At 44.6% G+C, this 22,556-nt stretch overlaps 2 protein-coding genes across 11 annotated transcripts in view; one reads left to right on the top strand and one right to left on the bottom strand.

Annotated features, from left to right (window-relative positions):
- Nucleotides 1-7,568: 7,568 nt before the first annotated feature.
- POLR2L (RNA polymerase II, I and III subunit L) lies at nucleotides 7,569-12,378 on the bottom strand. Of its 2 annotated transcripts, none has more exons than XM_075094502.1 (3): nucleotides 12,240-12,378; nucleotides 11,625-11,732; nucleotides 7,569-8,034 (listed from the first exon to the last, which is right to left on the bottom strand). In XM_075094502.1, the coding sequence occupies exons 2-3, from the start codon at nucleotides 11,717-11,719 to the stop codon at nucleotides 7,926-7,928; spliced, it is 204 nt and encodes a 67-aa protein (XP_074950603.1). In that variant the 5' UTR covers nucleotides 11,720-11,732; nucleotides 12,240-12,378; the 3' UTR covers nucleotides 7,569-7,925. The 2 variants fall into 2 exon arrangements, with proteins under 2 accessions (XP_074950603.1, XP_074950604.1); XM_075094503.1 differs by lacking the exon at nucleotides 12,240-12,378 and adding an exon at nucleotides 11,834-11,962.
- Nucleotides 12,379-12,459: 81 nt separating this feature from the next.
- TSPAN4 (tetraspanin 4) overlaps nucleotides 12,460-22,556 on the top strand; it is a 464,080-nt gene continuing 453,983 nt past the window's right edge. For 2 of the 9 annotated variants that reach the window (XM_075094496.1, XM_075094500.1), the window contains exon 1: nucleotides 12,460-12,562. The gene's annotated coding sequence lies outside the window, so the exon portion shown is untranslated. Of the gene's footprint in view, nucleotides 12,634-22,556 lie in introns of all 9 variants that reach the window. The other 7 variants (XM_075094501.1, XM_075094498.1, XM_075094493.1 and 4 more) reach the window with 5 other exon arrangements.

Raw genomic sequence — 22,556 nt, forward strand, 5'->3', positions numbered from 1 at the left:
AGACAAAATCCAAAGGTTGTTTTTCCTTGAGCTACCTGAATATTGTAGCTTTTAAAATAAAGAAGAAAGAAATAACCAGCTTAAGTCTGTGATATTGCGGTAACCTCACATGCAATATGACTTTGCCACTTCTGCTGGTAGATCCCCCTGGAAGCAGACATGCAGAAGGGAGCAAAGGCCCAAAGCTCTCTCTGGTTACTTTTAGCTGATCACATTCAGAGTTTAGAATAGTTTCAGATGTTTTGAGTTGAGAACATGCCCAGGGGAAGTGGGTTGGGAGGGAAAAAGGATGAGGATAATTTATAAGAAGCCCCCAGTAGAAGAAAGAGCTCTGCTGATCAGGTATCCCCTGGAGAGATCATCTTCTTTTGTGAAAATCTGCCCTGGGTTGAGACGTGGAAGCAGTTGGAGTTTGTTTATGTCCTGGGCATGCTGCACTGGCAGGGAGTGAGGGTAGACAGTGCTGTCATGGTAGGTCTGGGGCAGCATGGCCACAGCCTCCAGGAAGGACTCAGGCAGTGCATGACCACCTTCATCCTGGATGGAGGCTCCAGCTTTGCTCTGGACAACGCAGATCTGTCCTGGACCTGGCCTAAAGCAGGTTTGCACATCTGCGGTTTGAAGCAAGGGCAGGATAAAAGGGGTTTAACTGTGCTCAGCAGAGGGCTGCAGGGTGGATGGGGAATTCTGGGCTGTCAGGAATGACTGGCTGCAGCTCAGACATCAAGAGATGTGTCTTGAGGTGTCTCCTGCTAGAGCTGAAACGGGAGTTTCTCCATGTTGCAGCTCCCAGCTATTGCAGCACACAGTGTTCATTTGATTTGGTAACAGCTCAGGTAGCTGACGTGAAAGCTGCTGAATCCAATGGCATTTGCTTCTCTTTATTTATTAGAAGTAATTATTCATCAGTGGAATGTAATTATTACATTTTTGCATTTTAAAAATGTTGCTTAATGGAGGAAAGCAGCCATTTGTGTAGGTTGCATTTAATGCTGAGTGGATCCAAAGGGGCTTTTCTTCAAGCTGTTTTGACAATAATAATTAAAAAAAAAATCAAGTTGGTGAAGTGTGGAGCTATAGGCCGTCTCTGTAATGATCTGAAGTACTCAAGCCCTTATTAACTTAATGTTTTCATTTACTAGCTCATTCCTGGAGGAAGACCTCCTAGTCAAACCACTATTGCTTCTTTAAAAAACTGAAGTTAGTAATTGCTTCAGCTGCACATCTCATTATGAGGAAAGGCCTAGACCTGAGAGCAGCACTCATCATCTTGGTTTTGTTTTTAAATTTTCAGGGGAGAGTTCAGCAAACCTCGGGTTATACCTCCAGCCCAAGCGTTAGCTAGTCCGTTGCTGCGTGCGCATTTATAAACTCAGTTATAAAAGTTCTGCTTTTCCACTTTCTTTGGAAACAGGAGGTTTGAGGGCTTGGCTGTATGGCAAGCTGTTAGTGTATTGATGAAGAGCTGGGCAGAGCCTGTCAGCTGGTGGGTAGTGGCTGATCAGTGTTGGTAGGAGCACATCCTATTTCACCAGTGCAGCCTTTAACCGTGAGTAGTTGACACTGCTCTGATTACCATTTACCCTGTTTGTTCCATTAAGTGGATATTTTCTCCCTTCCCTCTCCTGGCACTGTCTGGGATGGAGCATACTTTCGCACACACTACCATAGGGAAGAATTAATTAAAAACAAAAAACCCAAGGGGTGGGGGTATATAGCTAGAGATAACTGGGCTTTAGCTGTGTCCTTGTACCTTCTGGATTGCCACAGACGGTAATGCTGCTGATCTCTGAATTGCTGCACAAACTCAGGAATCAGCGGTTCCTGCACTGGCCTCTGCTCACAGTCAAAAAGCACTTTTTAAAATCTATGTAAAGATATTCCATTAGGATTTGAGGGCAGTATATGACAGGGGCACTTGATAAGAGGGAGGCAAGAAGATGCCAGGGGTTGGTGAGATTAGGCTTCTCCTTGTTGTCTGTCTCTGATGGTTTCTGAAGAGTGGGATCAGTGCCATCGTAGAGGTACAGGCAGGGAAACTGAGGTACCACACTGGTGGCTTGCCCAAAGCTTGTGTAATGACCCTATTTGTTTTTGTCAAGGCCTGTCCCTAAATATACACCTTAAGGAGAAGAAATTTTCTGTCTTTGAAAGACATGAGCAATGACGTTACATGGAGATGGGCAAAGAGAGTCTTCGTTGCTGATGTGACCAGCCTGGAGAAAGCAAAGAGTGAGTGGAATGGGATGGACCCGAAGTACACCAGCATTGGAGGAAAGATTCCCACGGAGCTTCATGTACTTGTCTCTGCAGAGATGTTGGTAAGGACAGTGACATTTATGTTAACCTCTGAAGTAGTTCAAAGCTTGTAGATACCACTGTGGTGAACCACTAGAAAATGTGGAAAGCAGCAGCTCAAGAAAGGTCAGCACCTGAAGGTGGGTGCTGAGCACAGCTGTCCTACTGCTGGCACTGTTTTCTTTCATATTTTTTTTTTAAAGCAGTTAATTTCTTGGAGTCCTCCAAGTAGACTTGCTTTTAAAAGAGGGAGGTCTGATTCCCAAAGAACAGGTATTCAATATTCATTCTTCCTAGCTCCAGATCTAGCCTTTGGGGTGGAGCATGGGTTAATTCACCATTCAGTCCTTACAGAAAGTCTTGACCACAGCCTTTGCTGCTTGCTTTGAAGTTTGCTGTTAACTGCTGGTTTCTTGCGCTCCCCAAAGTATATGGGCTTCTAGCTTTTTAGCTTTTTGTTTGCTCTTATGTGCCTTTCTTTGATCACTATTTGTTCAGCTCCTGAAAGCAGGCAATAATGAACCCATTTTATTAAAACACTTGCTTGGTATTTGGGAGGGATAAATGAAGGACTTCCCTGCATGAATTTTCTAGCTTGGCTGGTACAAGACACAATGTTTGATAGGGGAGCATATGCATCAGGAAGGAGCTTGTGGGGAAACTCGAGTGGTGCTTGGGAACTCCTAGTCTTCACCCAGCTACGTGTGACCTACAAGCACAAGACAAGGTGTAAGTCACCAAAATGGGTGACTGACAAATTCTGGATATGTGCATTTGTGGAGAAGGAGAAATAAGATTGGGGGGTGCAAAACCCAATGCTCTCTGCATGTTTTGGCACTACATCCTCTATATATTTCTGTAAGGGAGTGTCAGGGAGAAAGAGATGAGGGTTTAAATGAGCCCTGCTCCTATGTAAATATTGTGCTGTTTCTGAGCACTAGCCCAAAGCGAAGCTGGTTGCCTTGCAGCTCACCCCAGGTGGCTGGAGTTGCTAAAGCCAAAGATAACTTCTTACCTTTTATTTTATTTTAATGGCCTTACGTGCTGGAGGTGCACACGGCTGAGGTCTGCAGCAAGTTCTGCAAGCTCTTTAAGTATCTAAGGCTTGGGCACCTCAAACAGCTTTTCTTAGAAGAACTTAACAAAATTAATTAATCCTGGACACTCACATGGTGTAAGGCACCACACGCTACCAGGCCATTTGAAGTCAGATTGAAGTTAATGAAAAGACTCCCACAGGCTTCAGCGGGCGAAACATCAAACCGTGCAGCACGGCAAAGCCAAAGTCAGCCACGTGCTTACTGTCCTTGGTTTTCAAACATCTCTATTGTGCTGTCCCTATTGAACAATTAAAAATGCTTTCTCACTGGCTGGAGGAATTGAATAATCATGGTGCAAACACACTGAAGGGGAAATCAAAGCTGTATTCATCATCTGGGCAGTCAGAGCCAGGTGGAAACAACATTATTTTGGAGATGTCTCAATTGAGAAGTTCCAGGAGTAAGAAAATCTTGCTGGCCAATTAAGCTCAAAAGGATGTACATGTGTCTGCTCAGAGAGGGGACTCAGTAGAAGTGCAGTTTTCTTACTAGGATCAGAATTGAAGTTAAAATCTACTTGGAATGCAACTGTTTTTAGAGCCAAATAGGCTCTTTGGTTTTAGCATTTTTTTGTGTTTTTTTTGTTTTGTTTTGGGGTTTTTTGTTTTGGTTTTGTTTTGGGTTTTTTTTTTTGTGTGTGTTTTATTGTTGTTGCTGCTGCTGTTTCGTTTTGTTCTGGTTTTTTTGGCGGGGGGGAAAATTGTTTTTCCTGTAGAGTTATTTGCAGGGCAAGAGGTAGATCATGTTCTGGATCCTCATAGTTTATTACCAATGAAATGTAGATTTGTAGCCACAGGGCTAGTTAGGCATCTCTGTGGGAATGTAGAGCTAGGGGGTTTGTGCTCTGGTTGTAGTCAGGGTTCTCAGCGTTTTCATTTTCCTTCATATAGACAAGAAGCACATAGAAGTCAGACTTTAGTATCCAATTCCAGGCTGCATCTGGGGAAAGGTCATGGGAAGAACAAAAACCCAGCACACATCTCTCTCTAAATCACTCTGGGGTGAGACCCTCACATGAGGTTGTTTTTCAGAGCAAAACTCCTTTTGAAATATAAGGCTTGAGGCTCATTATGGATGGGCATGAAAGCACTTCACTTCCTTCCTGCTGGTGGACTCGGAATTGTGATTAAGAGTTTTTCTGGTTTTGTGGCTTTTTTTTTTAAAAAAAAAAAACAACCTGTCATTTTGAGAAACATAATGCTTTCCAAGCACACATATAGCTTGGTGCCGATGCTGCAGGTCAGAGCAGGACACTGGACTCCACAAGCAGGTTCCTCTGTACTTTCATGACCTCAACTCCCATCATGTGCTTCTCAGTCACTAGTTCATTATTTTTATATGATAGTGATGTGTGGAAGTTTGCCTGAGGCAGCCCTGGCCCCAGGGAGGCTGCAGCCTGGGTGCCGGGGGGGTTCTTCTCTTACGTTTCCCATTGTGCTTCCTTGCTTTTCCAACATGAGGTTAGTGTGAGCCCTGCAACAGTCTTTCAAAACAGACTGAAAAAATTTCCAAAATGCTTTATATATAAAGTGAATTAATGACTGCAGAGGAGTGGTGGGATTTTTGTTTTTCAGTGATCTTCCAACTGACAGGTTTCTGCATGTAATTAAGGGCTGCATATTCAGTACAATTTCTCTTTTTTTGCCACTTCTGCCTATCTGTTGATTCAGCTAAGGGCTCCTTTTCACTAAGATTCAGGGTAAATTGAGGCTTTTTTTTCTGCATATACAGACGTGTCTTTTGCATTGGCTTTAAAAAGTACGGTTGTTGTGAGCATATTTAATAGCTCTTCTCAAAGAGATCTGGCAGGTTAGAAATCAGATCCAATACATTTATGTTATTAAGAGCTGCAGAAACAAGCACAGGAGAAATGACAGTGAAAGGGAATTACTTTCCCAGTTACCAAAGAGCAGGGGTGAAAGCTGGCATTTATAGAAATCCATTGAAAAATTCACTGACTTTTAATGGAACAGGATTTAAGCTCTGCTTCTGCTCCTAACCCTCCCAAGGACAAAACTCTTGAGATAACCGTTCATATGAACATGATAAACTGTTTGCTCTGCCGCATTACAGAAATGGCTTTTTTGGTCAATGCTGTGTTTGCAAACTCCTGAGGAAAAGCTGCAACGCAGACAGGTTGTCGTGTGCTGCATGCGCTATATTATTAACGTCTGCTGTGACTTAGTCTTGCTACTTAGGTTTTTTTGCTGCTCCTTGTGCAACATCTGTCTGACTGAGTGATACCGGGCTGCCATTGGCTTCCACTGCACCCTGTTTTCTGTCCGGGAAACAGCAGTGAGAGTAACCAAGGTGGTTTTTCTTCTTCCTCCAAATTTTTGAATGAGGCCTGCTGTGTTTTTGCAAATTACATCTTCATTATTTAGGAGCCATAGCTTTTTCTGTCAGACAACTTGGCATCAGCTTTGAAAAGAAACATGTTATTCTAAAGCAGAAAACTAGATTAGAGAATTGCTTTTGCAGATAGAAGCAAGGTCCTCTCAGCTCATCTAATCCAGCTCTTTGGCACTGGTGCAGGACAGCTTTCCACACAGCATAATGCACGGCTGCCTCTGCCAGCAGCGCCAGCCTGAGCTGCTGCGCTTTCTCAGCACAGCTCATGGAACGAGCGCTGGGCCCGGTGCTTTTATCTTTCTGTGAACAAGCTGGCACGTATCTCCATGTAACGCGCCACTGTAACATGGAAAAAGTGTCCTGCAGGAGTTCTGTTTGGAAAGGTCATCCTATATTTCATAGTGTCCTTTTAAAAAAATAGCCTGAAAGAGAAGCAAAGGTTTTGGGTGTTGCTTTTTTTTTTTTAAAGTGCATTTAGCTAGCTAATACAGCAGGCATGCAGAACATAAGCTATCCAACCAACTATGAAACAAATGCTAGAATTAATTGCTTAATTCTCTTTTATTAGGATAAAGCATATGGTTTTAAAGTGTCTTCAGTGAAGAACTGCTGAATATGGGAAACATCCACTATTGCCTTGTACTAAATTGAAAAGCAAGTTCAAGTGTGAAGATTGGTGGGGTGATAGCCGAAGGCAAGCTGGCCTGCAACTTGTTTTGTGAGCCAATCTAGTTTTAAGGGTTGTGTGTACAAGGTTGACGCAGTGATCACATTAAATAATTACCGTCCCTGGAAACCCAGGTTTTGTTCAAACCAGCTTCTTTGTAGTTTTTCAACTACAGAAGAGAACCCACAGAGATACTTCTTACCCAGCGGCTGATATATGAGGGCCAAAGGTTCAACTGCACCAAGGAATGACAGCCAGCTAAGGCGTTAGCACCTCTTCCCATCCGTTTTCTACAAGGCTGCTGTAACAATGAATTTTCCCACATTTGCATACAGGCTAATGCTGCATTTGAGCACAATCCTGAGCACATACAGATGTAGGAATTGGCCTCCTCCATTTCCAGGTAAGGTGGGTGTGTCTGCCTGTGCACACACCACCTGGAATGATGTATTCTCTGGATGTCAAGGACCAGCATGAAATGCGGTCCAGCTTTCGAGCCGGTGGTGCAACGGGAAGGTGAGATCTTTTGGAAGTGCCAGCACCTGACTCAGGGTAGGCACCCTTCACGTACAGCTCACCTTGCAGTGCTTTGCGCTGCTGGGAGCGCGCAGAACACTCCCCGTTTGCCGGGCAGTACCACGCCACACGCAGCACAACACAACGCCACTGAAACGAGTAACGAGCGGAAAGCGTGCATGCGTACCAGCTACAGTGGTGCAGGTGCTTGGCAAGATCTAGATTTTGCTCCTGTTCACACCAGCATGCATACATTCTCACATCCAGCGCCTCCCCTGGGAACACTCATACATGTTTTACCTAAATGAAGGGCTCTGCACCATCTGATTCTGGTTTTTTGTAATACAGCAGCCCCAGTGTTGTATAAGAACTGGGGGAGAGAGCGCAAGTTGACTTCAACTGCAGTGGAAAGCGTGCTCTACTCACTCCAGAAGCATTCAGGAGTAATGCCTCGTTCTTCCCGAACTTACTCCCTTCCCTGTCACTGGAACCCTGAGCTTCAGCCCGTGTTTCTAACCGCCTTGTGTGCCTAGCACAAAACACTGAACTGATGGCTTCATAGTACTCCTGACCTCAAAGTAACCAGTGCAAGCAAATGGCTGGATCCAAGCACACACATAACTCTATCCAGAAACTGTAGGAAGACTACCTTTATTTCAATATTTTTATGAAATGTAATAATTTTTCTATACGAACATTTATTTTTGCTGGCAGAAGCATCTAAAAAGTTCAGAAAATAACTCCACACACAGATTTAAAAAGAGGCATCCAAACTTTTAATTTCATCTCCAAATATTGGTTACGGGGACTTCATCTTTCCTTTGTTTCCTTGAAAGAGGTTAGTGGTTCGGGGTGGTATTTTCTGCAGAAGGTAAACATCTCTCAATGGCTGCACTACATGCGGCTTTCATCCTTTACTGCCTCAAGTCCAGTTTCAAGTTAAGAATTAGAGATATGTTCCACATGGCTTGCAGCAGGGTACTTTTTCCATTTCATTTCTCCAGGGGTGCATAATTCAAAAGCTTCTCAATCAGATCCACGTGGGCTAGGAGCATTCTGCGGCAGCAGTATCTCTTCAAGCCAAGGGCATCCAGGGCATCTCTATTAATGAACAAGAACAACAACAACAAAAAAATGGATGAAGTGAGTCAGAACCACTTGTAAACGTTCCTAAGCAACACACTGATTACTTTGAGCTTAGTCATAGAGGAAAACTTGTGTGCAGTTCAAAGAAAGAAATAGAAATTTACATGTGGTGTTAATGTTCTTTTCTATTTACTGCTCTTGACAGGGTGTTTGCCTTTCTCTGGCCTGCAAGAGCATGTGATCTTCTGTTGAAGGTGGCACCTAGCTGACAGAACTACTGAACCTTCAGAGGTAAGCCTGCAGAACTCCCCTAGGAACAGAACCATAACAGACTAAATAACTCTTTGGAATTTCCTCTTCTGAACAACCACATTCGTGAGGGCATATCTGGTCATGAAACAGAAAGGTTAAGTGAGATGCAAGTATTTTGGTTTTGGAAATAAAATTTTAGTCTTCACAGCTGGAAAGAGACTTGAAATATGGTGCACTTCTAACCTCAATTATATAGTTACAGTAACTCAGTCTTCCTTTTACAAACACCAGTCTCTAGAAAAGAGAGGAGCTGATCTGGTTAAAAATCTGATCCATCAAGAGGTGTGAACATAGTAACAGGAACACAGTTCTGAAACATGGGAAGTCATTTCCACTCCTCTTAAAATCCTGGACAGTCCACAATTACCTGTGCCAGCTACAGCTCCAGCTAGTGGTATGGTAGATGGTAGCACGAAGGCACTAGACAGTCTCCTGACACACGAATAAGAAACAGCATCTCTGAGCGTTGTTGTCCACGCTATTGTTAGCATCTCTAAGCACTGTCACAACACATCGTTTCTGTAAACTGAGGATGATACTTGCCTACTTCACAAGATAAATTTGTGATCTAAGCCATGTTAAAAGGGTGGGAGATATACAGAAACTAAAATAACTCAAGATACAAACTACCCCACATACGGATGGGATGCTAATTCTGAGAAAGGCTAGAACCCTTTCCAGTTCCCATGTAAGGCGGCATTCAGTTATAAAACCTGTTCCCCACAAATACACAAATAAGGATGTGCAGACTGCTCAGCAAGAAACTTGTGTTTTACAGTCTTTCGACTTAATTCCTTCCGAGTGATTGCTTGAGATTCTTACAGTTGGGTAGAGAATGTATGAGTCATCCTAGCCTAAACCACTGCCTGTCCTCTCAATGGCTATTGCTCTCAGACATATTAAAGATAAGTGACGCTATCCAAGCTCTTCAGCTCCGACCTATTAACCATAAAGCCAGTCTGATACTCCTTCAGAATTTGATATTCATGAAATGACTGATCTCAGGTCTTTAGATCTGTATGACTCAGTGCAACAGGCCAGCTTTTGCTTAAAACAAATACAGTTTCCCAAAACCTGTAATTCTCCTGTAGGAAGAAGCTGATAAGATACTTTTCTAAGGTACAAATGACCGAAAGGAAGCCTCTGCATAAGCTGGACAATGATAAAAGGGTGTTTGGCTTCAAGCAGTACAGTCCAACTGCATGGAGTCAAACTCCAGCAGCTTCTCTGATGACATCAATTAGTCCTTGTACCAATCAACAGTTCTTCAAGAGCTTAAATAGCAAGGCTATTCATTTTAGGACTAGCACTTGCAAAAGTTATTTAAGAGAAGTATATGAACAGTGTATTTTTTTAAAAAAGAGTGTTTATAAATACTATCACATGATATTTAAACTTTCCAAAACACTTGAACTAAAGCATCTGATGTCTGTTGATACCTGTTAATCAGGGATGCAAAACGCTAACATTCCTCACAACTTCAGAAGCCATACTATGCATTTCAGCTAAAACAACTTCAGCTGTACTTCCCTTTTCCTCTAGCTTCCAAGAACTTGTGGAAAAAGAGCAATTTTAAGGGACAAACAGAAAAGTGTGGGTGGTTTAACCACAAATTGTTTAGACAAGTTTATTTCTTCTATTTTGTCCAGCCATTCCTTAAGCCACCATTAACAGTGATCCTGACACCGCACTGTAAGATTTTAACTGTTTGATATCTGTAAACTCTGCTTCTGCTCTTACAATACCATAACTGTATTAGTTTGAACAGGCATCCCAGAATCACACTGGTGAAGTGACCGTACTAATTGTTTTCAAGCGAGCATTTATCAATAACAATGCACATCTTCCTGTCCCACACAAAAGCAGAGGAATAATGAAGACAGGAAAAATATGAAAATGTAATGCTTGGAAAATATGTCAGAAGTGCTACCGGAATAGGTCTGATAAATTTCAGTATTAGTGAGATTTGATTAACAACCCATACTATTTTAATACACCATAAATGAAAGAAAAAAAAATATTTTTTTTTGGTAGGAACTTTCCAAATACCTTTACTTTAGCAGCTGCAATAGTCCACCCAGCTATGCTTGACAGGTTCTGGGATGTAAATGTGCTCTAAAAAGACCACTCACAGAAGTAATGAGACTTAGAAATAATATTGAATTGTTTTCACTGGTTGGTTTTTAATGAAACTGATAAATGGTGGGGGGACAGGACATCTTTCCTCTGCAAACTCAACATCAAGCAGTGAAAAGCACAAAGAATAATCACAACTTCCACAGTTTAGATAAGGCTCAAAACCCAAAGCTTTATTTCCCTGTTTGTTCCATGCTCCAGGGTTTAACATTTGACAAAATCCTATTCTAAACTATAAAAATGTTTTCAGATTTACTTTAGAGAAACGGCAGTGAAATCTGTAATGTTAATATACATTCTTCTGATTGTTCACAGACATAAGTCCATTAAAAAAAACCTATTAGTAACCCTAACAATTTGAATGCAAAGCAAATACTCTTTTCATTCTACTTCACAGTTTCAAGATCACTTGGGGAAGTCTATCAAACTTCTAGCCCCCTCACCCCCACCCCGAATTGTAAACATCCATGTTTTTTTCTTCTTCATACATAAACTTCATGACAATGTAAACATTTCTCAAGAGTTACCTTCTCAAACCCTTCTGAAGTAGTCCCACCACAGCTAGACCCTCCTTGAACTATTAAAAGGTAATCCTGGCTATGCAAAGCATGCACAGACTTCTTAAAATAGATTTGTTAGGACTATCAGTCAGGTACCTAGAGCAGTTAAAACGTCCCCTTCCCTCCTGCACACCAGTGCTTTCAAATAAGGTTAGCATTTCTGGGTAGCAAATATGAAACACTTTTAAGAAAACCTAAAAGGCATATACATTGTTAACAATGTTAGTTGCTTCTTACACTTGTAACTACTTCTTTCTGTCACCTTTAAAAAGAAGAACACATATGTGCCAAAGTTGACTGTACTGCTTGTTCCTCTCCTTCCCATTCCATAGCGAGTTAAAGATTTGAGACTGTTTTGGGTATAAAGGTTATGATTTCACAACTTCCATACTACTACCCAGAAAGATTCAGTCGGGAAATGTGTACTTTCTTACCTACTATAATTTCTAGCCTCTATAGTTAGCATCAGAAGGTATCTGTAGCTTTTAGCCTCTTTACAGGTACTTTGTGATGTCACGATCCTACACTTATGTATCTTATGCACTATGCAATCTCAACTAAAATCCGAGTCAAAGGACGTAGGGAAATGGTACCCACCCTTCCGTGTATTCTGCTTGCAGAAGGCCAAGATAGGCTTCCCACTTGTTTCCAACTATTTTGCCGCATGTGAAACATCTGACCGGGATGATCATTTTTGCACTGTAGCTGGAACATTAAAAAAAAAAAAAAAAAAAAAGAGTATCACGTCTCTGCAAAATGCTTAAATACCCGATTCGAATACAGGAAAGGCAATTCAGAAGTTGCACATGTCTCCAAAGGCAGCTCAGCAGGCTGCGTGACGGTTAGGCGAGACAGAGGCCTCCTACGGACGCGCGGGATTAGAGCGGCGCACGGCGGCTCGGGCCGCGCCTCTCCCAGGGCCGAGGGGCAGGCACGACCCTGTCCGCCGCACCGCGACCCGGGGCTCCCCGCGGGGCGGCGGCGCTCTGCCGGCGGCTCGGCCCCACACCCGCCGGCTGGGAGGCCCAGGGGCCGGAGGCGCACGCCTGGGGGCGGCCGGGGGAGCCGCAGGCTGCGGCCTGGCTCCCTGGGGCGGGCCTCCCCGGAGGAGACCGGTGCCAGTTCGCCCGCGCACCCCGCCCGGAGGCGGCGAGGGAGCCCCAGGCCCCACCGCGGCGCTCAGGGGGCCACGGCCCCATCGGCGGCTCCTACCGCTACGCCTCCTCCTCACGCCCGGGGCGGCGGCGGCGGCGGCCGGGGCGCTACCACTGCGGCGGGGATATCCGCACCGCCGCCGGGACCGGCCGGCGGGCAGGAGGGCGATCGGCGCACCCCTTCTTCCGCGCGGGGAGGCGGGATGGTAGCGTCCGAGCCTACGGCGTCCCGGGCGGCTCAAAAGAGCGTGGAGGAGGGGGGGCGGGCTTGCTTTCGCGTTTCGCGTGTGGCGCGGCGGGAGCGCGGAGCGGCGGCACCGGCGGTGCGAATAACTGAGCGCGGCGCCCGCCCCTACTCCTCCTCCTTCTCCTCGTTCCCAGGTGGGTGGGCACTTGTTGCATTGCGGGAGGGCTTTTACAGCGACCAGACTTCTCATCCCATCCTGGCTGAGGTACCAGAGCCGTCCGGGGCGGGAAGCGCAACTGGTGGCTGCAGCGCAGTAGCCGCCAGCCCTGTCAGGGCGGGGGCGTGATGGGGACCCCGGCGGGCAGGGCTGTGGGGTAGGGTCGGGGTACTGGTACCCCGCGGCAGCCGGCCCGCTCCCTCACGGGCAGGGTCGCCGGTGTCCTTCGGCGCCTCTGCCGCCGCGGCTGGAGAGCCCGTCCCGGCAGCAAGCAGAGCCCCCTCCCGCCGCGGCGGCTGGTGAGCGGCTGCCTGTGGGAGGGCGTGAGGGGATGGGGGGGACGGGACGCCTTCCCGCCCCCCGCGGTCGGCGCGCGGCGCTTGGGACCCCCGCCCCAACGGTCGGCGTGCGGCGTCGCTCGCTGCCGCCTCGCGCCTGTAGAAACGCGTCGTTGCGGCTCGTTTTGGGGCTGTTCATCCGCTTTTCGTTGGTCTCCCTTAGGCGGGAGCGGCTGCCGCCCGGGTGCATAACCCGCTCCCCTCGCCCGCCGCCCGTCCCAAAGGGTCCTTGGTTTTTTCCCTCCCGCTGTTCTGCAGAGCCCAGACAGCGTTTATTTCTTTGGAGGCAAACCCGCCCTGGAGTCCGTCAAGTGTGGGGGCGATCGTGGCTGCGGGTTTGTCGAGAGTTTTTAAACTCCGGGGTCAGACCGGACTTGACGCTGTCCCGTTTAACTTTTAATCTCTCTGGGAGCTGTGCGTAGCCAACGTAAGAGCGAAGCGGCTCGACAGAGGCACACGCTGCCCTTGAGGTATCGCCTCTGCTGCCCAGGGGCAGTGCCGTAGGCGCAGCCTGCAGGAACACGAGCGTTTCTCCCGGCGTCAGGGGGACAAGGGAAGCTCCCCTTGCTTGGGAGGCAATGCTTGGTTGCAGGCAAAGCAGCCGATTTCATTGGGCACCCCAGGCCGGGGGAGGTTTGGTTGCAGAGGATAATGTATCTTGAAACTGTTTACTTGTATTTCGTTAATCTCAGGATTGGGGAAGCATTAGGCACAGACTAGGTGTGCTTAGCAAAGGCAAGCATGCTGTGATGGCTACAAACTTTAGGGACAGACACTGCTGTTCTAGAGACTCTGGGACGAAGCATTAGTCTGAGCACTGTCAGTCCTTATTTTTCTCTTCTTACAGTGTCAGCATTACACTAATTGTCCTTGAGCAGAACAGAAATTCTCCAAAAGTGTTTTATTTTCCTGCTAAAGTATCTGTGAGTTGATACAGTGCACAGCACAGAGCCATTACTGTCAGGCATATAAATAATTGTGCCTTAATGCACAGCTTACGTTAATACGTCTTTCGTGACTATTTTTTGAACGACTGGATTATTGACCCTCTGCACAGAAATGCCAGACCTAACTTGAACTGTAAAAGAGCAAATAGTTTTGTTTTAACAAATAAGGGTTTGAGGCTGTTTGAAAGCATTTTTACAATTCTGATTGCTAGCGAAAAGACAGTAATTTTTGCAGTCCCATGAACAATTATACGCAGTCGTGAATGGAGTGAATTGACTTGGCATGGAGGGTAGATGAACCTCCTGCGATCTCTAGATTATTATCATTATTGTTATTGTAGGCCAGCGGGAGCCAAACTGTGTCTTTTCTTTTTCTCCTTTGATTTTTTTTTTTGGTGGGTTGAGAATTTGGAGATTGTGCTTTGATGCATTTTCAGCACCAGGGCTCCAAAGTAATTTTCTTACTGAACTGTGCAGTGAAAGGCAGTTGTGTTTGGAGATGGAAATTTGCAATTGGAGTGAGAAAGAGGGGCTGTCACAGGGGCTTCATGGCAGAGCCACATCATGAGATGTAGGTTAGCATCTTACGGCTGCCTTGTAGAAATATGCTTGCTTATTTCTTGAAAGCAAAACTGAATTTTAACTTTCAGATCTAGTTCTCATATCTGACTTTGCTTAGCATCTTTTTTTCAAAGAAAAATTTACTTGGCTTTTCCTCACAGTGTTACTTTAACTTTGTTACGTCTTTTCTGGATAACCCACTTCGGCTGGGTGATGAGCTTAATGAACTAATAGGTCTTTTATGACTGTAGCTTCTTTGATCCTAGAAAATGTAAGGATTTTTATGATCTATGACCTGGAGAGACTGCTACATACTGAGAACATTGTCTACTCAGCTTCGTGCATCCTCTGCTTAATCTGACTGTTTGCCAAACCACAGAAGTCTGTTTAAAAGAGTTGAGGGGATGTGTGCACATGTGACTATTAGGAATCGGAGTCAGTGTTTTATGGGCTGTAGTTCATGCTGACTAGGGTGACTCTGCAGAGTGAGCTGTTTGTTGCATGCCACCTTTCAGCTTTTTCAGGTGAGCTGGGTGCTGCAGACACTCAGCTGTTGCAGTTTAGTATTTAGTCAAACTTGGTCTCTTCAACCATCCTCCTGAAGAGGGATGAGGATGGGAAGAATTGGCAAATTAGGTCTCTTTAAGCACCCTTGAAGAAGAACGGCAAGAATTGGAGTCCTATCTCCTAGAACTAATCCTAGAGCTGCATGGGTCTTTCTCACAGTAAGTTCTCATCCCATTTCTGGTCTCTTGCCATCTTCAACAAGCAGTGGTCCCCAAACTGCTGATTCTTTGGACCTTCAGACAGCCTGGTGGTCAGGAAACCCATCAGAGCACTCCTCAGCATTGACCAGAAGAGACTTCCCTAGAAGTAACTGAGTTGAAGCAAGTTTGAGAACTGCGGAGTGCTTTTCTGATGTGCTTCTGGAGCAGCTTCTGTCATATGAGGCATTGCAGATAATGTATCCCACAGTATAGGACTTCTTCCTGTGATCTGAACAACTTTTGAAAGCTGACAGTGTTCTGTCCCACCATCACTGTTGGGTGAGGCTCGTTTTTGGCTTCTTTTTTTTTTAGACTTAAAAAATGCTGCTAGACAATGACTGCTCCATGACATTGTTAGTGATGAGTACTGAAACCCTGGACTGGTGACTGAGTAGATCCTGCTTCCTATTCTCCCATCCACAAAATGTAAGGGAAAATATTGCTGCTTGTTTAAAAAACAACCCAGAAAAAAGTCAGTTAAGTGAGCTGCGTGACTGAACTACTCTTAAAATACTTTCATAGCTTGAGTGGCCATCTGACCTCCTGCAGCTCATGTTGGCAGATTGTGTCTGTTGTGACCTGTCTCTGTAATTAGGGCTGTATGAAGGAGTTGTGGGATCTCTGCACTTGTACTGGTAGCATGAGGAACCAGTGGCTGAGAATTTTTTTTTTAGCTCTGTGGGTTGCAGTGGGTCAGGTTTAGGTGTTGCACCCTCATGAGTCTGGAGACTTTTCACCTTTCACTGTTGTTCCTCTTCTAACTTTGCTTGTTCCTGCATACATGTAGATAATCACCAGAACTGAAGACTTGGGTCTTTTAAGATCTGAATTGCCCGTTAGGTAGCAGTTGTACTCAAAGGTATTTAAACTCAGGACTTTTTAGAAGAACTTTTCAGTGAGTGATTGTTCTGGTACTATTGATCACGACTTGCAACCTTCTATAAACCTGTGACTAGCCCTGTTGACTCTCGAGTTAAAAGCTCTGTTTCCTCTTGCTTCCTGTGGTCATTTAGAGAAAGAATGTTACCAGTTTTTGCTCCTTCCCTAACTAACACCTCAGAATTGTGTATGTGATTGCAAAAGTTTGTGGTGCCCTATTCAGTGTTGTACTCCTTGGATATTGACAAAGCTAGAGAAGAACCCTAAGAGAAAAAGACTTGCATGAATCTTGAAATGAATGATTAAATAAGATGTTAGGAACAGAAATGTGACATGGAAAACATAACTAATAAGTATGTAGCAGGAGAGAGAGAGAGGGGCAGATAAAAAAACCTAAACCAAAACAAACAAACAAAAAAAACCCCAACCCCAAACATCCATGATGAAGCTTGGCTGCTGTTTTCTCAGGCACATTCTCCACTCCAAGTCTATTAAATCCTGCAGGTTTACTGTTGGGCTTTCTCTAGTCCTGGTTAACTACTCAGAAGTGTGTAATTCATCCTGTTTCACAAAAGGAAAAGTGGCTCCCTTGGGAGCTAGCTAGTGTGACTCTGGAAGGACTTCCCTCCTTTCCTTCTAAAGCTTGCAGGCTCAAGAAGCAAAGACTAAGCTGGAGTCTTGATTTGTTTTCGCCTTGATTTTTTGAGTGGGTGGCTTTCTGCCTGATTATATGCCCTCCTCCATCACAATTGGATATAGCTTTATATGTAATGGTAGGGAGGTGGAGAAAGCCAAGAAGGAGAGGCAGGGATGATGGAAGGAGGAAAGGCTTGTCTACTCTGTAGAGCTTTGCATTGTTTAGTTGCCCTGCATGTTGTTTAATAGTTGCTCAGGCCCCTGGATTTAGTGAAACAAATACAGAAGCTGCTAAGCAAGTAGAAATGAAGAGAAACCTTGCTAAGCTGGGGATGTGACTGCAGCTCCACTCTAATACCAGACAAGCCTGATGCTGCTGATTTCATTAAAAGCAACATTCAGGGCCTCAAAGCAGGGTTTAATACTTGCGATATATTTTTTTAAAAATATGCTGACCTTATCTGGTAAGCCTGTAATATTTGTTGCAATGAAGAGCAGCTGCTGCATAAATACATATATAATATCAGTTGCCAATTCTGAAAGCTGTGCTGAGACTGTGGCTTGTTTGAAGTGGGGTTGCTATTAAAAGACAGGTGGCAGGATGTTTATTTTACACCTTGTTAATTGCTTGTTTTTCCTGCTGTAATTGGCTTCCTAATGGGGGCAGAATGCACTTGGTTTTGCACACAAAGCTTCATTAGTGACAACCGATGGAAAGGATTCAGAGGGTGGGATTTATATGAAATATATATTGAGTAGCAGATGTCTCTGCTAAAGAGAGTATATGAGGAAGTCCTGTAGATGTGTCCAAAAATGCAAAGTTTTTCTGTAAAACGATTTAAGGTGTCCTTGTGTTAGATGTAAAGATCACTGCCTATTACTTGAGAAGGGGGCAGAGATTTTATCTTGCTGTTGTTTTTGTGGGACAGAGGCTTTGTTCTGCTTCACTGGGCAGGAGTTAGGGTGCTGGGATGGTGCTCTGTACTTGGTACTCTGACACTGTACGTAGATCATTAAAGATATCTTTAATGATCCTGTGGTGTCCCTAGTGATTGCTCCTGCTAACGAACTGGGAGGAGATGGTGAGCAGTGATGGTGTTTAGTAGCTTTCCAAGATTTGTGAATTCTCCCCTGCTGCTTGTGTGTGTTAGTGCTTTTTCAGGGGTCCTCCCATTTGCACTGGGCCCCTGGGGACAGGGCATTGCTATGGAGAAGCATAACTGGACTTTCCACGTTTTCAGGGTATTCCTAGTTATGTTTAGAAGTGAGCTGAGGTGTTGCTCTGGCTAGGGGTGGGTGCTCCACAAAGGTAGTTCTTGTTTTAATAATGACTTTTTTTTATGTAGTGTAAGGTCCCTTAATGTAGGAGACTGGTCTAAGAATTGTCCATGGATGGTCATCATGATGATCATCAGACACCATTGTGTGTGATGCCATGAACAGAATTTTAAGCTCTTCAGTTTAACCTGCTATTGTACCTGTAGAGGTTGTTGTAGGTGGCAGGTGAGTGTAGTTTTGTGTGTGTGTATGTACATGTATAAAATTAATAAAGAAAAGGTAAGACAGTGCTTCATGGAAATAGCTTATCATCCTTAACTCCCTCTACCTGCCCCGCTCCCCCCCCTTTTTTTTTTTTTAAAGCACTGAGATGGGATTGGAAAATACACTTGTCTACTCCTTCACTTCTCTGCTTCCTCAGATGTCAGTATTTAACTAGTTTAGGACTGGTTTTATCTGTCATGTTTGTTCTCAGTAAGGTCACTTTGAGGCAAAAGTATAATATTTGCCAGACTTGGATTGACATATTTTATAAGGAAAAAGCCTTTATTACATGAATCTATCACAGCCTAATTGACTGTTTCATGATGGGGGGTGGAGGGGAAGTAATATCGTGAGGCAGTATTTTAATCGGAACACAGGAGCTGCCCATCAGCTCTGCTCTTCCATGCAAGTGTCCTCAGATGACAAAATAATCCCCTTTCTTGGGATAATGCTTTTAATTTCTGCAGAATCTTTACTTCTGGAGTAAAGGATGGACTGTGAAATTGAGGTGAGGCCAGGACTTGTCATTTATTAATGCTTGAAGGGAGGAGCCCCAAGGTGTTACTCTTCCATGGTGAAAGCAAATTGTGCATTCCCATTTTGCTCATAGATGAGCTTTTGTCTCTGATGTACTTCCTGTCTTTTGCTGGGAACTTTTTTTCTCCGGGTGTATAAGCAGGTCCTCTTCCATCAAGACTTATCTCTCTTTAAAGAGACTGCAGCATGCCAGTCCTCTTGTCATAGTTTGCCCTGGCATCTTTGAGTCTCTGAACTCCAATGAAAAGGAATGGGGGGGATTTTCTAACTTAAATATAAGTCTTATCTCTGAGGCTCTTGTAAGTGTTGATGGATGTATTTGGAACCAAGAATTAAGGAGCAGGTTCTGCTGAAAGGCTGTCCGTTGTGCCTTCTGGGGATGCTTATGTCTGGATTTAAACTTAATGCTTGGACTTTTCCTTCCATCTGTCTTCTGGCTGGTCTTGTGTCTTGCAGGCCTTCATGGGAGTGGGAATAAAAGATGGTTGTTCTAAGTAGCAGCAAAGATCCATCTTGCTGAGTACATTGTCTCTGACAGTGGCCAGCAGTGGCTACTTAAAGAAGGTAAGCTTAAAGCAAACATGCAGTTGTAGTACAGTGGGATGCTTGCAATTTGTTTCTTGAAAACCTGTAACTGTAGCCTTGTTCTGGAACTGACTAGGTAGGGAAGAAAATGCAGTTTTTCTGATTAAAACCACTTCCTCAGCTTGGGCGTGTCAGCTTGTTGTGTCCAGATTTAGGTGCTGTGTATGGAAGCTGCATGTCCTAAACCAGCTCCAAAGCTGCCCCTGCGATGTGCTGCATCCTGGTGAAAGACAGCTATTTCTGGAAAAGTCCCTGTTGGTGCGCAGAGCCTGAGACCTCCCAGTGTATGGGGCTTTCAGTGTTGGCATGGCAAGGGGGACAGAGTTGATGTGTAGGATATCGTGTTACCACTCAGATGAGTGGGCTGCTGTGCACAGATCATTGTGCCATCCACAGGGAATGTTCCATTGCTTTTGTTTATTGAGCTGCTGTTTTTAAAATTAAAAACAGCCAAATGTTTCATAAATTATTAAGAGGCACTGCTTTAGCGTCTCTCATCAGATTAAGTATGTCACTTTGTGTGTCCTTAGGGTGATGAAGCCAATCAGCTTGGTCGTTCTCTCACCTTAAGGATGCATTAAGGTGACATACTTCATCTCGCAAGGGATGCTGAAGCTATCACACTGCAGAAATGGTAACCGTAGGGGTCCTGCACTTTAACTGTGGATTCTCAAATGAAATTTTGCAGAAACAATACAGTTTACTTTGTACAAGTGAAAACCTTTTTGTTAGAGAAGTGCTTCCTGAAAAAAATATTGAGGCAATACAGTGGTAGACATATGCACAGTGACTTCTCTGCAGGAAAGAAAGAAATTATGGCATGTTTTGTATGAAAGACCAGGAACAATTATGTTTCAGTGGGTGAAGGGGGAGAAGCCTCTACATTCCTCAAATTCTTTATGAATATGGATTTCGCAGCTGTTTTGCTTGCAGGTGAATTTTTTTATTATTCAAGAGCCAGTTCCAGCATTTTAATCAAAACGCAGTAGCACTGGAGTAGCAGAGGGTTGGGAAACTGTGGGGTATAGTAGCCTCAGGACTAGAAAGCTGAGGGAGGGTCTCCATCTTGCTGCGGAGAAGCCCTGAGGCCTGCACGCTGGTAAAACACAGTATGTTGGAGCTGGAACTGAGCTGTGGGGAGGTAGCTTGCAATGAGTTTTCCATCATCTCTTGGCTCTACCCAGCAGTTCTAGCACTCTTCAGCATGTGTATAGTACTTGGGAATGCTGCAACTTACAGGGTTAAATAGTTGTGAAGTTTTAATAAACTTGAGATTCAAGACCAACTTGACTTCTGAGTGTCCAGGTTGTTTTCAGTTCTGTTGCCTCTTTAAACTCGGTAAGTAACGGCATACGTGGCGTTGTTACTCCTGCATTCCCAGTGTGCACAGCTAAATCACAGTCACGTGCACATCAGGGAGCAGTCATTCAGGAATCTGTTCTGAAGGGCATCAGTTCCTTTGATCTGCTGCTGCTGCTTTGCTTGGTGGTGGTGTGAGGGAATAATAAAGTAAAGCCTTCAATCATATGACCTGATCAGGGAGGGTTGTCTGTAGTGATTGATAAGTCCTCTTGGAACAATAGGCTGCTTGAGCTGTGCCCAGGGACCGATGGGTTTGGTTGGGGCTTTGCATTCATTTTTGGCCTAAGTAAAAAGAACAGCAAGATCAAGGTTACGGTTTTGTTTGCAGCTTGCCTTCAAATCCCTGCTTGATCTAAAATGGTACTTAACTGTATATACCTCTGTTCTCCCCAAAGCTATTTGGAGAACACTTTTCCCATCTTGTTTAGGATATGCTTGAGTATTTTGAGGACCCCCAAATTATTTTGATTCCTTAAATTGGCTCTCTCCCAGGTATGCATAGAACAAAGACATCTTTCCACCTTTTTCCCTTGCACCCCCTGGTCTGATGAGCGGCATGCTGAGCGAATGGACGTGGGTTCTCTTCCCTGGCACATCCCCATAGCCATGGCCTTTTCCCTGCAGGCCTCTTGTATGACCTTGTCAGGCTGCTTCACTTCTTGTCTTGATTTATAATATTTGCCATTCTCCATAGAGAAGCTAAAAAGCTTAATATTAAGAAAGTGCTTGTATCCTGTGAAAGATAGCTTTTCTGTTTGTATTGAGAAACCTCTGAAGATGAATGTGTGTTGATTCTGCTTAGCTCTGTAATAACTGAATTGCGCAGTGGTTTATCTGGAATGTGGGTTAATGTTAGCCATGTACAGTGTTACATGAAGGATGCCACCTGTCTGCATCTGGGCCAGAGGTATGTTTGGATGTATTTGCATTTTTGCAAAGGAGACACATTTTTCTGCTTCTCTATTGAGCTACAGCCCTGGTGTGTGGGGTCAGTTTAAAGCACAGATGCTTTACCTTCTCAGAATGCATGCTGAACGAATACACTTTCGCTTCTATCCCGCAGGGCAAAAAGGTATGTGGGTGAAAATGGCTTTCCCCCCAGCACATGTGCAGCCACTTTATGGATCGAGGAAGGGTTCGTGGAGTACAGAAGAGCTATTGCTACTGTAGAGAAGAGCCAGCTGAACGCCCTCTTTCAAGCATTCCTAGCTTCAGCCACAGCAGTAGTGGGCTAGGGCTGTGCTGCAGTGGCTCTGCCTGCACTGCTACTTGGGCATTCTGCCTTTGTCAGGGTGAATCAGGACATCTGGAGGAAAGGGACCATGGGATGACTAGGAGTTTTCTGCCACACATGCAAGAAAATCTTACTTGGAGAATGGGTAATAGAATGCCTTTATTCCAGAAAGCAAGAACTGCCCAGAAGATCCTTCTCCCCTGCTGGAGGTGAGGACACAGAAAGCTATGCTTAGAAGTAGAGGAGGAGATTTCTTCATCTAGATGCAGTGGTAGGCTTGAGAAGCATTTGTTTTCTGGAAGTTGTCTGTGATCTCTTACTGTTCTGTTGGGGTTTTTTTCTTCTTTACTCTCTCTGTCAGTAAATGACCATTTCATTTTGGCAGTGCCCTACTGTTTAAATTATGGTTACGGCCAGTTTATTGTGGACCTGTTTAGCATCAGTTTTATTGCTTGCTTGTATTCCTACTTGGCTGCAGGATTGTCATTGCAGTGCCTTTTGAGTATCCTCTTTCCTGTCAACTGGCCTGACTCCTAGGGCTTGAGAAACTGTTTGGGGATTCCTCTGGGAGCCTAAGGGAGTT

The sequence above is a fragment of the Phalacrocorax aristotelis genome, chromosome 5 (genome assembly GCF_949628215.1).
Source record: "Phalacrocorax aristotelis chromosome 5, bGulAri2.1, whole genome shotgun sequence".
In the NCBI taxonomy this organism is placed as follows: domain Eukaryota; kingdom Metazoa; phylum Chordata; class Aves; order Suliformes; family Phalacrocoracidae; genus Phalacrocorax; species Phalacrocorax aristotelis.